The sequence below is a fragment of the Neolamprologus multifasciatus genome, chromosome 11 (genome assembly GCF_963576455.1).
Source record: "Neolamprologus multifasciatus chromosome 11, fNeoMul1.2, whole genome shotgun sequence".
Taxonomy (NCBI): domain Eukaryota; kingdom Metazoa; phylum Chordata; class Actinopteri; order Cichliformes; family Cichlidae; genus Neolamprologus; species Neolamprologus multifasciatus.
Window position 1 is genome coordinate 28,747,179 of NC_140449.1, and position 16,299 is coordinate 28,763,477.

A 16,299-nucleotide genomic window follows, 5' to 3' on the forward strand; every position below is an offset into this window, starting at 1 on the left:
AAGGCGCTGTTAGGATACGGTGAGATAAAGTAGTCCCTGAAGGGTCTGTGTGTGCGTGAGATTAGCATCTCTATATTTCCAGTGTCTCCCATCAGTACAGAGGACCTACAGGCATACATAGCTTTACAATAAATATAAAAAAGCAAAGGCGCACAGGTATTCTCTTATTGTCGCCTGACCTCTGTCCACTTGCTTGTCTTACCTTTACACCTTTCACAGCAAGCTCCAGTCTGTTTCACCACCAGAGCACAGTCCTCTGAGACAACTGGACATTTCTCCTGTTTACAGTCTGCTTTACCATCCTGCAGAAGAGACAGAGAGAGGAAAACAACACCCAGGGTTATATTTTTCCAACATTTTTCTCCTTTTACTTTTATCCCAATTTTTACTTTCTCACAAATTTCTCTGGCTGTTATTTCTCTCTGTGGAAATTAAAATGGGATATAATACCGTCATAAAGTCAAGGATTCAAATGTTAAATTTCCTCAAGAAGATTAAGGAGAAATATAAATAATGTACTTGCCAAAATCCAAGGCGTGATTATTACTGGCAAACTGTTTTTTTTTTCCCACAAGTACCAAAATATCTGGGCTTTACAATTCCTGACGGTGAACACGTGCATTGTCTAAGGTATCAAAATTGAATGAATATAGAGTCAGCAGTGTGTCTGTTATACCTTAACCCAGTTGACCAACTCTGAAATCATAAAGTGAAAGTGTCTAAATTTGTGACCTCAACATGTGTCTTGAATTATTTTATCCTTTTTAAATCAACAGCACCTAAAAAGACCAAAACCAGGAGTTATTTATCCTGTTAACACTTATGATTTTTCGCTGCCATCCCTCTTACATTGCTTTGATATTTCAGTCTTTAAAGGTCAACACTTTCATCTATCTAGACATGCTCATGGAGTGAGTAAAGCTAAAACTCAGGATAATTTCAATATAAATACTTTTTGTGTGTATGTGGTTTAGGACCACTCTTTACCTAATATACCATCTCCGTTCTCTGCTGTCAACTTCATCTAATGTGAAAAGGCTGCAGGTAAAGTTCCTACATAACAAAGTGACTCAGTCTTCACAGTTTAGCTGTGAATTTTCACACCAGTTCAACAATCCTCCTGTCACCTTCAGAAACACTGCACACTGTATCCGTCATCACCAATAACTGCACCGCAGGACTGGACAGAATCAGTGCTTTTTAAAAATTCACTCTACTTTCACACCCAGCTTTTATTGCAGATTTTATCCACATGCTGCGTGTGTTTTATTTTACACACTGTGAGGGTTCATAAAGTGGAGGCTGGCAGGTCCCGTGGCTCTGCAAGCACTGTGGCGGGCGGCTCTAACAAGAACAGATCAAAGGAGGGCAAAAATATATCAGTGTGGTTTAATATAGCTGCAGTGCTCCAACTAAACCCCAACCACACTGAGGACAGATGATGTCATGACATAAGAGCAGGGAGGAGAGAAATTGAGATGGAAAAGAGGGACAGAGGATGTAAAAGAGGCTAGAAGGACAAGGAGAAACACATGAAAGAAAAGAGACAAAGAGGGGCGGACTTTACGTCACTTCTTTATTCTGGAAAAGTTGATTTGAGAATACAACAGTTAAATGACGGTGGATTAGGCTTAATTACTTTTTTCTTTTTGCTCCGTGTCCCTGGCAAATCAGTGTGTTTTATCCACCCAGATTAGATGTGGGATTTCTTCTACACTTGTAGGCTCGTAGCAGTCAAAACATCATTTACCCACAAACCCAGCCCTGATCTTAAATCAGAGGTGGGAGATTTCCCAGATGAACATCACAGAAAACAGACATTCACAATGGTGAATGAACAAAACCACGTAGATTTTACCTCTGAGCAATAGGCGTTACCAAATCGGTCAGTCAGTCAAAGAGTTTCAGCTTTAAACACTGAAACAAATATCAGGCAGCATGAAACTAAAAAAAACAACCAATGCATGATTTGGGATTTGAAATATACAACAGATTAAAATACAGTTAAAAGTCCAAAATTTATGCCCATCTTTACACTTTCCAATTCTGTCCCCAGCCATTATATTTGACACCCCTTCCTTAGAGGGTTGGTCACTGCAAAATAACAATGTTGTTCCGAGTGATCACCTTGATTTCTATACTAATCTGCAGCGAATAGAACACCCACATCCATATGTCATGAGGGGAGAATGAAAATAGCCGTATGTTAAAGCCTTCATATACCAGTTCTTAATCAAAAAAGACAAAGGTCCTGCTCGGCCTTACCACTTGAAAATAAAAGCAGCAAACAAAAGCAAGGGAAGCAATTTGCTATCTGTTCATTTCAAGGGTTGGACTTGTGTGCAGGTTTTCCAACAAAAACAAAGAAGTTCATAACCTGAAGTAAAGTCAAGAATGCATTAGGATAAATGGAAATGGCATTTCCACTCAGCTTGCCGCTGTTTTCCTAGTATTTAAGTACTGCAAGGAACCAGAAGAGCACATTTTCATCACAGACTAAGAAACCTGGGGAATCACTAATCATGCAGCCACACAGGGAAAGTGCACAATGCACTTTTTTACATCCACAAAAAGTCTTGGATGACATTTGGTTTCTATGGTACAGAATAATCTCAGCACAGGCAGCATGGAAGGAAATAAAAACATACGAAGAGATACTTCAGACTTTGATTATGATGGCAAACAACAGCAGCAAAAAAACTGCCGTTGGGTAAAATATACACGATGTTTACCAAAAAGCAATCAAAAATAAAATGGAACAAATAAAGAAACATAGAAAGATTTTGTTAAAATCTCACAGTTTGGTCAAAAGCTTCCAAGGTCATGTCCTTCTCTCTCTCTCTCTTTAGTCATTCATTAGCAGAAAGTGGTGTTAGTAGACCTCCTCCACCACTACCCGTCTTGTCATGAGGTCAAAGGTCACAACAGGTCACCACACCTTATAAACACTCGACATACCACCACGGCACCAATGCTGGCCAACTGGATGTCTGTTGGAGAGTGACGACCCCCTCGACATGTGGAGGGGGATAAAGCTCTGGTATGCTCATAAGTGTGTGTGTCAGACAAAGAGAAAGTGAGCGTGATAATGGCTTTGTGTTTGTGTTTCTCTCTGTACACATGCTACTACAAGGGCTTCCACTTTAACCAATTTACAGTGAACGCATTTGTGTGCAGATCATTAAATTGTAATAAATGAACACTGTTGATCAAAAACATGCTGATCATGAGGCATGACATAAAAAGGTGTTAGAAATATCAGATCCAGTAAGGTGTGCACCATCAGCATTATTGTCAGTTTAAATAACCTGTGAAAACTTGATACATTCTTCTAGAATATTTTCCTTATTTTATTTTTTTGTCTATGTCCATGAAGGCCAATAATCTTTTATTAGTACAGTTTAAAACATAGTGTGACTACGGGTCATGTACTCCATTGGAAGATGTTTTTTATCATGAATTTTTCTTGACTTGGAAAATAGTTTTGATGATCACTTTTGAGACTTAAGTTATTAAAAGTGAACAAAATGTAAATACTTCTCAGTTCTTCACCTTTTTTATGAACATTAAAGATTTCTTGAATGGACAAACAGTCCTGAGCTGTGCCAACAGGGTTGGCGTTCCACTAGGAGGCGACAATGTTTGTGTTCAGCTTTGCTTCCCCTCATTAGTCTTTTTCTTCTTCTATCTCCTCATCAGTCAAACCCTGCCTTTCTGCCTACCTCCATCACTTTCCCTCATTTTTTGAAAAGCTTTCTTTTAATTTAATGAGCCACTCTGACCTAAATATATCTATCGTGTCTTGTTTTGTGTTTTAATCATTTCCACTAATGTGTTGAATTCATCAAAAGTCAAAGCCTCTTTCTGGCATTCCTCACCTTTCTTTTTGTGCTTTTCCTCAGACACCACTGTGGAGGAAGAGATCAGGTTTTGTCAGGTGCTACAGCACAGGAAAAGAAGCTCTCGAATTAATGGCCCACTTAAGCCCTTGGACTCTACACCCTTCCGACCTCACAAATCTTTACAGCCTTTGCCACTGCGACCTTTCACCTTTCCTACAAAACAGACCAGTCGCAACCTCCCACAGACAGAAGGAGACACGGTACTTTTGGGGACGAGACAGCCGTGGAAAGACGCTGATGTTTCCAAAACTGTTTCCACGGGTTGATCTTTCTGACAGGAAAGAGCTCAGCATGACAGTCCTGCTTCTGTGGCCCGGCTGGTTGTAATCGAGGATGGAGTGGCAGGCTGAGTGTACTGGCATGTCTTTAAGTGAAGTGGCATTTTTATAGATTGGTCCAACGTGAAATGTAAAGCACATTCCACCTTTATAACCACTGAGCCACTGACTAACTGACTAACATTCATTTCCCTTTAGCAGCTTTGGGGATTTTAGCTATTTAGTTTTATATTTATTTATACAGGGTGGGCCATTTATATGGATACACCGTAATAACATGGGAATGGTTGGTGATATTAAAGTCCTGTTTGTGGCACATTAGTAAATGTGAGGGGGCAAACTCCTCAAGATGGGTGGTGACCATGGTGGCCATTTAGAAGTCGGCCATCTTGGATACAACTTTTGTTTTTTCAATAGGAAGAGGGCCACACATCAAACTTATTGGTAATGTCACAAGAAAAACAATGGTGTGCTTGGTTTCAACGTAACTTTATTCTTTCATGAGTTATTTACAAGTTTCTGACCACTTATAAAATGTGTTTAATGTGCTGCCCATTGTGTTGGATTGTCAGTGCAACCCTCTTCTCCCACTCTTCACACACTGATAGCAACACCACAGGAGAAATGCCAGCAAAAGCATCCAGTATCCGTAGTTTCAGGTGCTGCACATCTCGTATCTTCACACCATAGACAATTGCCTTTGGATGACCCCAAATATAAAAGTCTAAGGAGGTCAGATCGGGAGACCTTGGGGGCCATTCAACTGGCCCACGACGACCAATCCACTTTCCAGGAAACTGTTCATCTAGGAATGCTCGGACCTGGCACCCATAATGTGGTGGTGCACCATCTTGCTGGAAAAACTCAGGGAACGTGCCAGCTTCAGTGCATAAAGAGGAAAACACATCATCATGTAGCAATTTCAAATATCCAGTGGCCCTGAGGTTTCCATTGATGAAGAATGGACCCACTATCGTTGTACCCCATATACCATAGCAAACCATCACTTTTGTTGTTCCAACAGTCTTGGAGGGATCCATCCAATGTGGGTTAGTGTCAGACCAATAGCGGTGGTTTTGTTTGTTAACTTCACCATTCACATAAAAGTTTGCCTCATCAACAAAATCTTCTGCGTGCACTGAGGGTCCTGTTCCAATTTTTGTTTTGCCCATTCTGCAAATTCTGTGCGCCGATCTGGGTCATCCTCGTTGAGATGCTGCAGTAGCTGGAGTTTGTAAGGGTGCCATTTGTGAGTAGCTAATATCCGCCGAAGGGATGTTCGACTAATGCCACTCTCCAGTGACATGCGGCGAGTGCTACGCTGTGGGCTCTTGCTGAATGAAGCTAGGACAGCCACTGATGTTTCTTCATTAGTGACAGTTTTCTTGCGTCCACATTTTGGCAAATCCAACACTGAACCAGTTTCACGAAACTTAGCAAGCAGTTTGCTAACTGTAGCATGGGAGATGGTGGTCTCGTAGGGTGTCTTGCATTGAAATCTGCTGCAATGACCCGGTTACTGCATTCACCAGATATCAACACAATTTTGATCCGCTCCTCACGTGTTAACCTCTTCGACATGTCAGTGGCTGTGAGCAAAGACAAACTTGTAAATAACTCATGAAAGAATAAAGTTACGCTGAAACCAAGCACACCATTGTTTTTCTTGTGACATTACCAATAAGTTTGATGTGTCACATGGCCCTCTTCCTATTGAAAAAACAAAAGTTGTATCCAAGATGGCTGATTTTTAAATGGCCACCATGGTCACCACCCATCTTGAGGATTTTGCCCCCTCACATATACTAATGTGCCACAAACAGGACTTTAATATCACCAACCATTCCCATGTTATTACGGTGTATCCATATAAATGGCCCACCCTGTAGATTGAAAAGTAACACATACTGGTTTTGTTTTAGTGGTATCAGCAAGGATCTGTCTTATCAGGTAAACCTCACCCCTCCTGTATCGATCAGCTACTGTTTGAGAGGAGACACTGACAGGAAATGACCCCTGACCTTTCTCTCAGATCGATCACAGCTACTGGGTATAAAACTCCACACCCTGAACTTTTACACGCAGCTCAAGCGAAATGTTTGTTTAATCAATGAATGCAGTGCACGTACCTCTGATGTTTGACCTTCTGAATGATGATGTTTGATTTAGTGAAGGAATGGAGGCATGTTTGCTGTGATACTCACATTACATTCCAACAGCATGAGAATAACAAAAGCTGTTTCACACGGGCACTACAGCTCTGAATGTTTTTAAACACTACCTGGAGCAGCTGCATGTGAGAACCGGACACCAATCAGACTTTACCCTGCCAGAGTGTTTCCAGAAATGAGAACACATCTGACGCGGGTAAATCTCCTGCTGTCTGTTACACATGCTGACTTGAATCTGCACAAATTGTACCGAGTTCATGTGTAAAAACGGCCGATGTATTTAGTCTGATCTGAGTTCACTGAAAAACGAGGAACTACTTTGTTCCAGCTCTTCAAAGCTGCCCACTTCCCTACAGCTTTTTAGGGAAATAATCACCGTAATCATTTTGTATGAACATTTGTCTTTTTAATAGTGTTTCCACTGAGGTCTCAAGTGAGATTTATTTACTTTCTCACATAACTGTTTCTAATCAGCAGAAATACACAGTCTCGTTTCCTGTTCTTATTCGGATCACATGGATATAGAAAAAGCCAAAAAGATAAAGTCTGGGAAATTCTGCAAAATCCTGAATAACATTAAAAAAAATATAGTGCACGATAACAATACCTGCACATGCAACTGTGACATAAATGAAAGACTGTGGACAATTAAAAACCTTTGTGAAGGTAAGAGAGCAAAATCATGGTTGATAAAAATAAAATGTTAAAATAAAACATGCGTGAAACCCTCTACCCATACAACACAGCAAAAAAGACACTAATGCCTGCTGAATGTTGGAATTTGGGTCTGTGGCTCTGTGGAGGAAGATTTGGGAAAAATATGCCACAATTTCTTTTAATTATTGAGTTATTTGTGAGTTTTATGACAAAATGTGGCTCGTGGGTTGCCGTGCGTCAAGCAACTTTTATCAGTTGTGTTCATGTTTAAGCACAAGGCCAGTCTTGAATATCTTCAGACAACTACTTTTCATTATTGCCTGAGGCAAAACTGAGTTCTGTTTCCTTTCCACGCAATGCTGAGATGAAATCAAACAGCAGATACTCATAGGTTGCGGTAGATGAAATTTTGTAACAGCAAAATGTGACTGTGCTGCTGTCACAAAAGAAAAATGAGGGAGCCAACCAAAGGGTGAGGGAGGGGAGGAAGAGCTGATGAGAGAGTGGAAAAAGACATGGAGATGGACAGACAGATAGACGAGGACGATGAAGAGAATGACGGCGATGAACTGACTCGTTTCACGATAAAGGATCGTCATGGCGACCCGCCTGTCAGTCAGTCTGTCAGCCACATCCACTCCTGGCCGCATTACAGCTCGCTGCCTCACCCGGACGCACACAATAGATCTTCTGTGTGTGCATATGTGTGTGTCTGATACCCACAGGGCAATTAGCAGGTACTCTGGACCAACTAAGGAGCCAACCCCCTCCACTATGTTTCCATATATAAGTGACACTGGAGCCCGGATGCCCCCCCTCAACCAGCACTGCCACACAGGACTCTTTCTGGACATGTAGAACTGTCCAGAAAGAGTCCTGTGCAGAGGTCATGTAAGTATTTATTTTGACATTTCCTGGTACAAGAGGAAATTGATCATCAGAGTTTGAAACCAACTTTGGAAACAGCAAAAGTCCAGAACAAGGATAAGACAGAAATTCTTCCTTTAATGCTACAAATCAAACAGAGAGGTAAAATAATTTTAATATTCATGATAATAGTGTCAAATGACAGAACATTAAGTTTTATGAAAACCAGGTCAGTATATTGATTAATAATGTTGCTCTTTTATCACCTGGAGCACAAAGAAATGGAAAATGTTGTGCCTTTCTACTGCAACCAACATACTTCAAAGGGCACAACTTTTATTTTGTATCACACTTTCTCAAGTTTCATTACAGCTTAGGCAGTACTGAAACTTAGGAAGCCCATACATCTTTCATGCAAACTCGAGGAAACCACAGTGATCCACTAGCAACCACAACAACCACAAGAAGGTTTGCAACTGATTTGACCTGGCGAAAGCCATCAGCCTCAAGCAACCTCTCTCCAACCTTGCACATTTTTTCCTTAGCAGCCAGAGGTTGCCAGCAGGGTCGCCAAACAGTCTCTATGTCTGAGTCATTGCAATGCATGGAGTAGGCAGGGCAGAGAGCAACCATTCATAACTGCATTTATGTCAGTGATCCTCTCCTGAAGGAAGAGAAGCCATTAATTGTTTGTTACATATACATTTTGGCAGAACCTTAAATTTAACTACTCTAAATTGTAAATTCAGATTTATATTAGGAGGGAAGAAAAGCCGCATACCTCCAAATTCAATAAAGACCGAGCCCTAAGTGTATGGAAGTAAGTGTGTGTGTGTGTGTGTGTGTGTGTGTGTGTGTGCATATGCAGGGTGGCTTAAAGTAGAGATGAAAGGGTGGCCATTGCCTCCTGATGACTGATAGCATTCAGCAGGGCTTTGGCTGATGTCTGCCTGATAACACAGAGGACGGCTCAGTCAGTCTTTAGGCAGAGGGCAGCATTAGAGCAGCCAATCAGGAGCCAGTGGACAATCAAACATTAGCTGGGGCTTAATATTGTTTTAATTCCTAGGAATCGTGCATTTAAACCCCAATTTATTCCCAATGTGGACATGACAATTTGGCTTAACGTAGACGTTAGCTTGATATGTACAGGTAACAAAGTAGACCTGGTCTACTACTCTACTGTCCTCCTTCTGTGACCAGCATGGTTGCTTTCACATTTACTGTTTTATAAATTTGCCTACTTAATTAAATGCATTGAGACCCATCAGTAAGCCACTGGTGGACATGGCCTACCATCAGGCGACTCATACAAAATTGCTATTTTCGGAAATATGCTTATAACCTTTTGTAAAGATCAATAAAATACTGCAGACTGCTCGCCAGCTTTATGGTGAGACGACATCATGAGGTAAATACACTTGACCAAAAAACGTTTGTGAGTTTTTGAACAGACTAGAAAAAACAAAGCGTGGCATGATGATCCATGATTTGTTACTGCTGGACACTGCCAGGCTATGCTTATATTAAGCCAAGATCAATGGCCGCTGCTGTGGCTTTATATATAACAATACAAAAGCAGAACCAATTTTCCCATCAATTCCTAAATAATGAAATTAAATTATTCCTTTTTGTAACATGTCTATTGCAAAATCTAAACTGTAATATATTGCCCATCTGCAAGAGGCATGGTCCCGATTTTGGGCTTTAGCTTCTAACCAATCATAAACTTGCATTTTTGTGAAGATAAATATAAAAAGGAATACAGTGTGTGAAGCTTATGTAAACTAACAAATCGGCACAGACGCACACAACACGCCCTCGAGCTCACGCTTGCATGGTAAACTGTGTTCTGGTGGCTTTTAAAGAAATGTGAATGAATCTTTCTGCCGGTGTCAAAGCAGTGACACAGAAAGGATTTGTTGGTCCATTCTCATTCTCTAAAACAAAAGGCTCTACAGCAGTAAAGGTTTGGAGAGGGTGCAGGGCAGGGGTCAAAGAGCACATGTTCCAGGAAAGAGTTGCCCCCTAACGTTTTGTTGGCTGATTTTAACAGCCAGGCCGAGCCAAGACAGCGTGACGACAAGCATGAATGTTAAAATAAACAATCCCCACTTCGTGTTTCACTGATATTTTGTCGTAAATTTGAAGAAAATAGTAAAAATCTCATTATGAAGTGGTTTCCTGTACTTGCAAATGCAACTGTTTGCAATCCTCAGGTCATGTGAACAAAACATTATACACTGTGATAAAGAGGTTGACGCTTCAAACGTTTAATACCGCTAAAGTGTTTTAATCACAAAGTCGAACATCAAATCAAAGAACAGATCCATCAAATCTGACCTGAAACTTTGCCAGAAACTTGCGTTACAAAGTCCCGTCAGTCTGTTACAAATCTTTCACAACCTTCTGATAAGAAACACCTCTCAAAGCTCAATAATCGGCTTTACAAATACTCCTATCAGTGCTCGGAGAGGTCATTTTATCCATTCACTCTGAGTGGAAATCCTGTAGCGGCAATTACATGTCAAGGAGGCGAGAAAAAACAGCGAGGGCAGGGCGCCATGGCAGCCAGTGCCTCTCTATCATTAGACACACTGCGACCTCTGCAACATATCTGACAGCGACGAGAAGGTTAGTCTTACCAGACAGACGCATGTGATGCAGGGGTTGTCGGTGATGTTGGGGATGTGGAGAACCTCTCCTTCATTGTCACAGCTGGCCTCAGTACCTATAGAAGACAGGAGGAAGGTGAGATGTAGGAGAGTGAAAAACGATGACGATGATGATGATGTCACACAGGCTTGTATTAAATACTTTTGCACAACACAACAAGCGAAGCAAAGCAGAAAGAAGCTTGGATTTCTTCTACGCCAGTGTGGAGATATTTGATACGTCCTAAACATGCAACAATCAACATATAATAAATATTTAACATCTACATAAAGAAGCAGCCTAAAATACATAAATATACATATTGTGACTTTTACTACACAAGCGTACTGAACTGGTCACTTTAAGTCTAATTTGTCTGTCCGGTTAAGAGCAGTGGCATTATATCTCAGATTATTAAAAGTAGAGACCCCGCTGCCAACAATCCAGTCATTAAAAAAATTATGCTAGATGAACCAACTGTTTCCAGTGGCTGTTACTTAGCACTCGTGGGATGGAGCATGTCCATCTTCACCTTCATCTTTATTTCTTGTTTCAATCTCAGTTACACACTAAAGGTTTTGTAACTGTATCTTGCCCGACTCTGGTGGTATCGTGTTGACTAAATTTGTTCACAGACAGACATAAAAACACCTGCCACAGTATTCAAAACTGTCTTTGTTGGGTTTCTGCTACAGTAGATGTCTCCAGGACCACAATGATGTTGTGATGACAGACAGACTCATAAGAAAACAATGAAAACGATGTCAGCCATGCTAAAGAGACTGGTAAACATGAGTCAGTCGGTTTGTTACGAGTCCAATGTAATCTGAACCAACGACAGGAAACGACCCTAAATCCATGGGTTTATGGGTAGAAGAACACAGATGTCAACATCTCGGAGGCACCAGTTCCTGCTGCTTAGAGAGCTGCAGCAGCAAAAAACAAAAAGACTGATACTAGTTCATGCACTATATTTGTTTTGACTCTCTGAACTAAAACCTTCCTTCTTAATTACTTTAGAGCTGAATGGGTGTCATTGAGGTGAAGTTAAAGCCTGAGTGTGAAACTGCTTCCTTCTTCCAGTAATTTGTCGTGCGTCTGCAGTATCTCCTCCATGGCTGAATGAACACAGTTTCAGAACTTACAGTTCATCCAAAAAACTGTTTTCTAAATTGCACGATGATGAAAAGCATTCAAAACCCAAGAGTTTGAATGCTTTAACTAGAGACCATATTTCAGTGGTTTCACACCAGCTGCAGCAGTTCATGCACTAAATACAGAAATCTCATGGGCAATTACAAATCTCAAGAATATAAAGGCATTAAATGAGGCTATTGTCCCTGTACTTTCAGTAATTAGTGGTCAAGTACTCAGCTACAACTATCTTTGAACTCTATCTTCATTTGGACCTCAAGTACACACGTGTGAAGTTTCATGATTGTACATTTGCGATACTATCACCTTGACAAAATCTATCCGCCCAAACATCTGAACAGCTGCCACAGGACTCATGGCCTCCTTCTGTGCTGGTTTCTGCTGCCATAGGTCTCTTTAGGACCACATCTTTCCATGAGATCGCTCACGGAAACGGACTGAATTAAAACCAGGCAAGCTGTTGTAGGTAAAGACTCAGGACACTTTGATATTTTTGGTTGATCTCCTATCAGTGTGACCTCTGACTCCTAACTGTTTGGTTTGTTGCAATGTTGACAATTCAGGAATCTACCATCCCCTAAACGCCTTCCATGAAACAAAGCAATGTGCACGAGGCACAAATCTGCTCTACAGAAACAGATACTTTAGGGATTTTATCTGCTCATCACCCCATTGAATTTACTACCTACCAACCTATTTCCAAATGCAAAAAATCCCCCGTCAGTACCTAGTTTTTGTGATTAAAGATTATATTATAAATCCTAGTTTCCTGTGGAGCATTTCCCCGCTCTGTGAAAGCCTCACCTGGATGCTTTTGCAGTTAAATCACTGCAGCAGCTCTGTGCTGCTCTTTATTGGATTTGGGAACGTTTACATTACCTGAGTTAGTGTTGCGCTTGCCAAACACATCGGTTACAAGCAATTTAGCTAAGTTATAGAAAGACAAAACAGGTTATGTTAACAATTAGACATGAATTCTTGCACACTATGATAAAGGGACTAAGCAGTTCTAGTTTTCTCCCTAAATACACTGAATTTAGTGACAGTCCTTTACTTTTTTTTTTACCATGAAGTCCGGCCATCATAACCAAATATAAAGACTTTTTGCAAGATTTTTGTCCCCAAAATAAGCTGACTAGATACATCTGATAAACTCTGCTGGCAACAGGTGTCATTTCACTTTGGGAAAAAAAAAGATTTTGATGGTTGCTGGTAAAGAAAAAGAGCTCATGTGTTCCCCTGGCTAAAATCAAGCACCCAATAAGACCAAAATGACACTGGATTTTAAATCCACTATCACTGTAAATTAAATATGGAGCATGATTGAATGAAAAGGCTGAAGGCCGTAGCAACGGTAACATCAGCTCATGTCTGAAGTCATAAAGATCTTAGCAATGTTTATATCAGGCTTGTAATGCAGTAAACTTAGATTCCACGCTGCAACAATAGTTCCTTATAGCAGCGAGTCATGCCGTCTGTTTTTGTCCCTCTGAGTTCAGCAGTAAACCAGCCTGAGCCTGTGGATTCGGGCAGAGCAGACAAACCCTACCGACTCCGCCACTGTAAAATTTACAACCTTTCGAGTGTAATTAAACTGGTGGACCTATAAGTGTCGGGGGGTGAGGGATGGAAGGGAAAAGGGGTGTAGGTGGGTGGGGGTCCCAAGCCTTTTTTTTACAGTGCCAAAAAACCCAAACTCTCATTTTCCAGCTGCTAGATTTGCCTCATATCCCAGCACTGTCAATATAGACATTATAACTGATGCATTTATATAGTTCCTCTCTATTTCAACCCTCTGCCAAGTGCTGCAAGTAAAAGGCAGATGAAGTAGTTCAGAAAGCCATTAATAGTGCCGGAGCTCAAGCTGACTCAGATCTGTAGCCTGTCTTTCCTCAGAGATCACTATCTGACTCTGATCGGCAAATCGGCAAAAACACCACAGCTGAGATTAAAATCTAATAAATCTTTTGTTTGAATTGACAGAGAGACTGCTAAATGTCAAATGTATCTATATTAACCCTTTCAGCTCCTTGACAAACAATTTCACACTCTGTTGCTACTTGCTCTGTAAAATCTCTCTAATTAGCTTTAACTGTGAATGTACTGCACATTTTATACAAACAAGAAATAAAACTGATGCATTAAAGTAATTTCAGGCACAGCAGGTGGAGCAAATGTTAACTGCTTCATATACTGTCAGGTGGTTTCATCTAATAAATCTTACAACCATCATGTTTTCTGCCTGTTTTGTATGTTGAAATAAATCCTGTCAAATAAATGCGGCAGTTTTTCACTTGAAATAAAAAATGAAAACACTAAAATATATTAAATTATTCTACCTTATTCCATCATGTTTCTGAAGAGCTGGGCCTTTTTGGTAATGCAGACAACTTGGTGTGACTTTAAGACAACATTTATATCTGAGTTTTGTTAACCTTGAAAAAAAATTGCCAGCAAATACACATTCATGCAATTTTGGAGAAACAGTTCTCAGACTAATCCGCGAAATATCGGTCTAATAAATAATAATTATAATTATATTTGACTCAAAGGTTTTCTCCAGACAATTAAGTCACTAGCCTCACTTACATGTCAATGCATAGCAATGCAGGACTCATATAAGTATCATTAACAGTTCTGATTCAGTAAATGTTTGCAAAAAAATGTAACAAGTGCTGCGAAGTGGATTTAAACACGTTCTACTGTGGCTGTGGACACTCTAGTGGTCAGGATGACCTCTGAAGCGGCTGCTCCACCTGCTGCACTGACACGTTCAACCATCTGACTGCAAGACCTCAAACAGCTCAGAAACTCCTGGTCTGTGGTTCAGCAGACAATAGGCAGATGATACAGCGCGTGTTTGGGATGCCAGGTGGGGGAATCTGATCTGCTGGGATCGTAATGGTGCAGATGATAAAGAGGCTGTTGGTTCTCAGGGGTTTCTCACGCTGTTTTATGTCAAACAGATACACTAGGGATACCCATCTGGTACACGTTTTGTCCCTGATCTGGTTCTCATCTATCCGGGTTTGCTTCAGGAAAATAAGATAACTGCTAAGAGAGGGGGACCCCTAAAACCAGAACTCGTTCTTATCAGGACCGCAGCGGATGTGCATAAAGTCATTTATGGCGCTCCTTGTTATGCTGAGGTCTGTATTAGTGTTTAAAGCTGAAGTAAAACGTCTGCTCTAAATCACATTTTCTCCTTTAATTAATCAGTTTATGATGACATGAGTCCACTGTGGCCATGGCAACACTACCAATGACCTGGAGGACACAGAAGAAAAATAAATTATCATTATCAAATGCCAGGTTAGGTCAGTAAAAGCAGGTCAGCAGCAGAAGTCTCGTGCTTCACAAAGCTGTTTACCCAGCGATAAGACGCACACACGCCGGGCTGACTGGCTGAGGAGCCCGGCCAGCGCGCACCACCACATCCACCTTTCATTCACTCCACTTCTATTTTTCTCACACTTTGCTGTAGGGCAAACAACCGATATCCTATGATGCAATCTGGCTGTCAAAAGAGGGTGAGCAAGCCGGGGAGAGAGCGCGCGTTTAGCCCCAAACAGGGAGGCCGCTCAGGAGGGAAGACAGAGTGCTGTTAAATTAGAGCTGGTTAAGGAAAGTGGGTTTCACTTTACAGCCTGCTTGTAACTAAAAACTGGGTTAATTACAACCCAAAGTGACACAAATATCAATTTGAGTTAAAGTCACTTATAATTCTACGCAGACCTTGCATCATAATGATCCGAATCATCGTGTAATTTTTGTAAGTTTGATGTAAATCACTTTGATATTGGCTCATCGTGATAGCTATGACAGAAAACCACTTCCTGCAAATAACAAGGTTCTTCAAATAGAAGCACAAGCGTATTCCCCGCAGGGTGGCACAGAGAGGATAATCCCGGGTGAAGTTTATAATCGCGTGATAGACTTTCCCGTAAAAAGCCCAGATAAACGTTGCTTGTTCGAGAGAAAAAATAAGTAAAAACAAAATCTGTAAATACTATTTTCTAAAAAACTTTAAAATATACACATTTTGGTGAGCTTAAAAAACAAAAATAATTTACGGTGATGTTAAGGAATCGTTAGGAAAACGGGTAATAAAACGGGTAAAATAAAACCGCTTTTCATCCTTTTCTGCTTCCTTGTGATCGTGAAACAAACTGAAGGTTATCATCAGCGCTTCCTGAACCCTTCCCTGCGCTGCCACATTACTGGTCATCAGATATATAGAAGCTGGAGTGACTTTGGTTTGGTGCGCTACTCTTGGAAAAGTAAAAAAAGACCGAAGGAGCAAGGAGACGCGGCAGCAGACTAAATAACCAGGGGTTTGGGTAGATTTTTACGCACGGAGGGAGTTGTGATGTGTTATTATGAAGCCTTATGATCCCTTTAATCTTACCTGTAATTAGCGGAGAGGAAGACTGGGGCGTTTGGAGCAGCAGCAAAAAGCAAAAGAAAAACCTACAGGTGGACCAGGAGGGAGGGTTCAACCAGCGGAACAACATCCTCGGGTTTGCTCCAGGAAGAAGAATCAAAGAGCTTGGGGGGGAAATGAAGGGATAAATAAAATCAATCCAAAGGAAAACAATGAAGATAAAAAATTCC

At 40.9% G+C, this 16,299-nt stretch overlaps 1 protein-coding gene across 1 annotated transcript in view; it reads right to left on the reverse strand.

Annotated features, from left to right (window-relative positions):
• bmper (BMP binding endothelial regulator) overlaps positions 1-16,299 on the reverse strand; it is a 41,928-nt gene that overhangs the window by 18,368 nt on the left and 7,261 nt on the right. Inside the window, exons 3-5 of the mRNA XM_085176816.1 lie at positions 16,094-16,233; positions 10,521-10,606; positions 203-302 (exon numbers count right to left, since the gene is read on the reverse strand). Of these exons, the coding sequence (XP_085032942.1) occupies positions 203-302; positions 10,521-10,606; positions 16,094-16,199 (292 nt within the window). The 5' untranslated portion in view covers positions 16,200-16,233. The remainder of the gene's footprint in view (positions 1-202; positions 303-10,520; positions 10,607-16,093; positions 16,234-16,299) is intronic.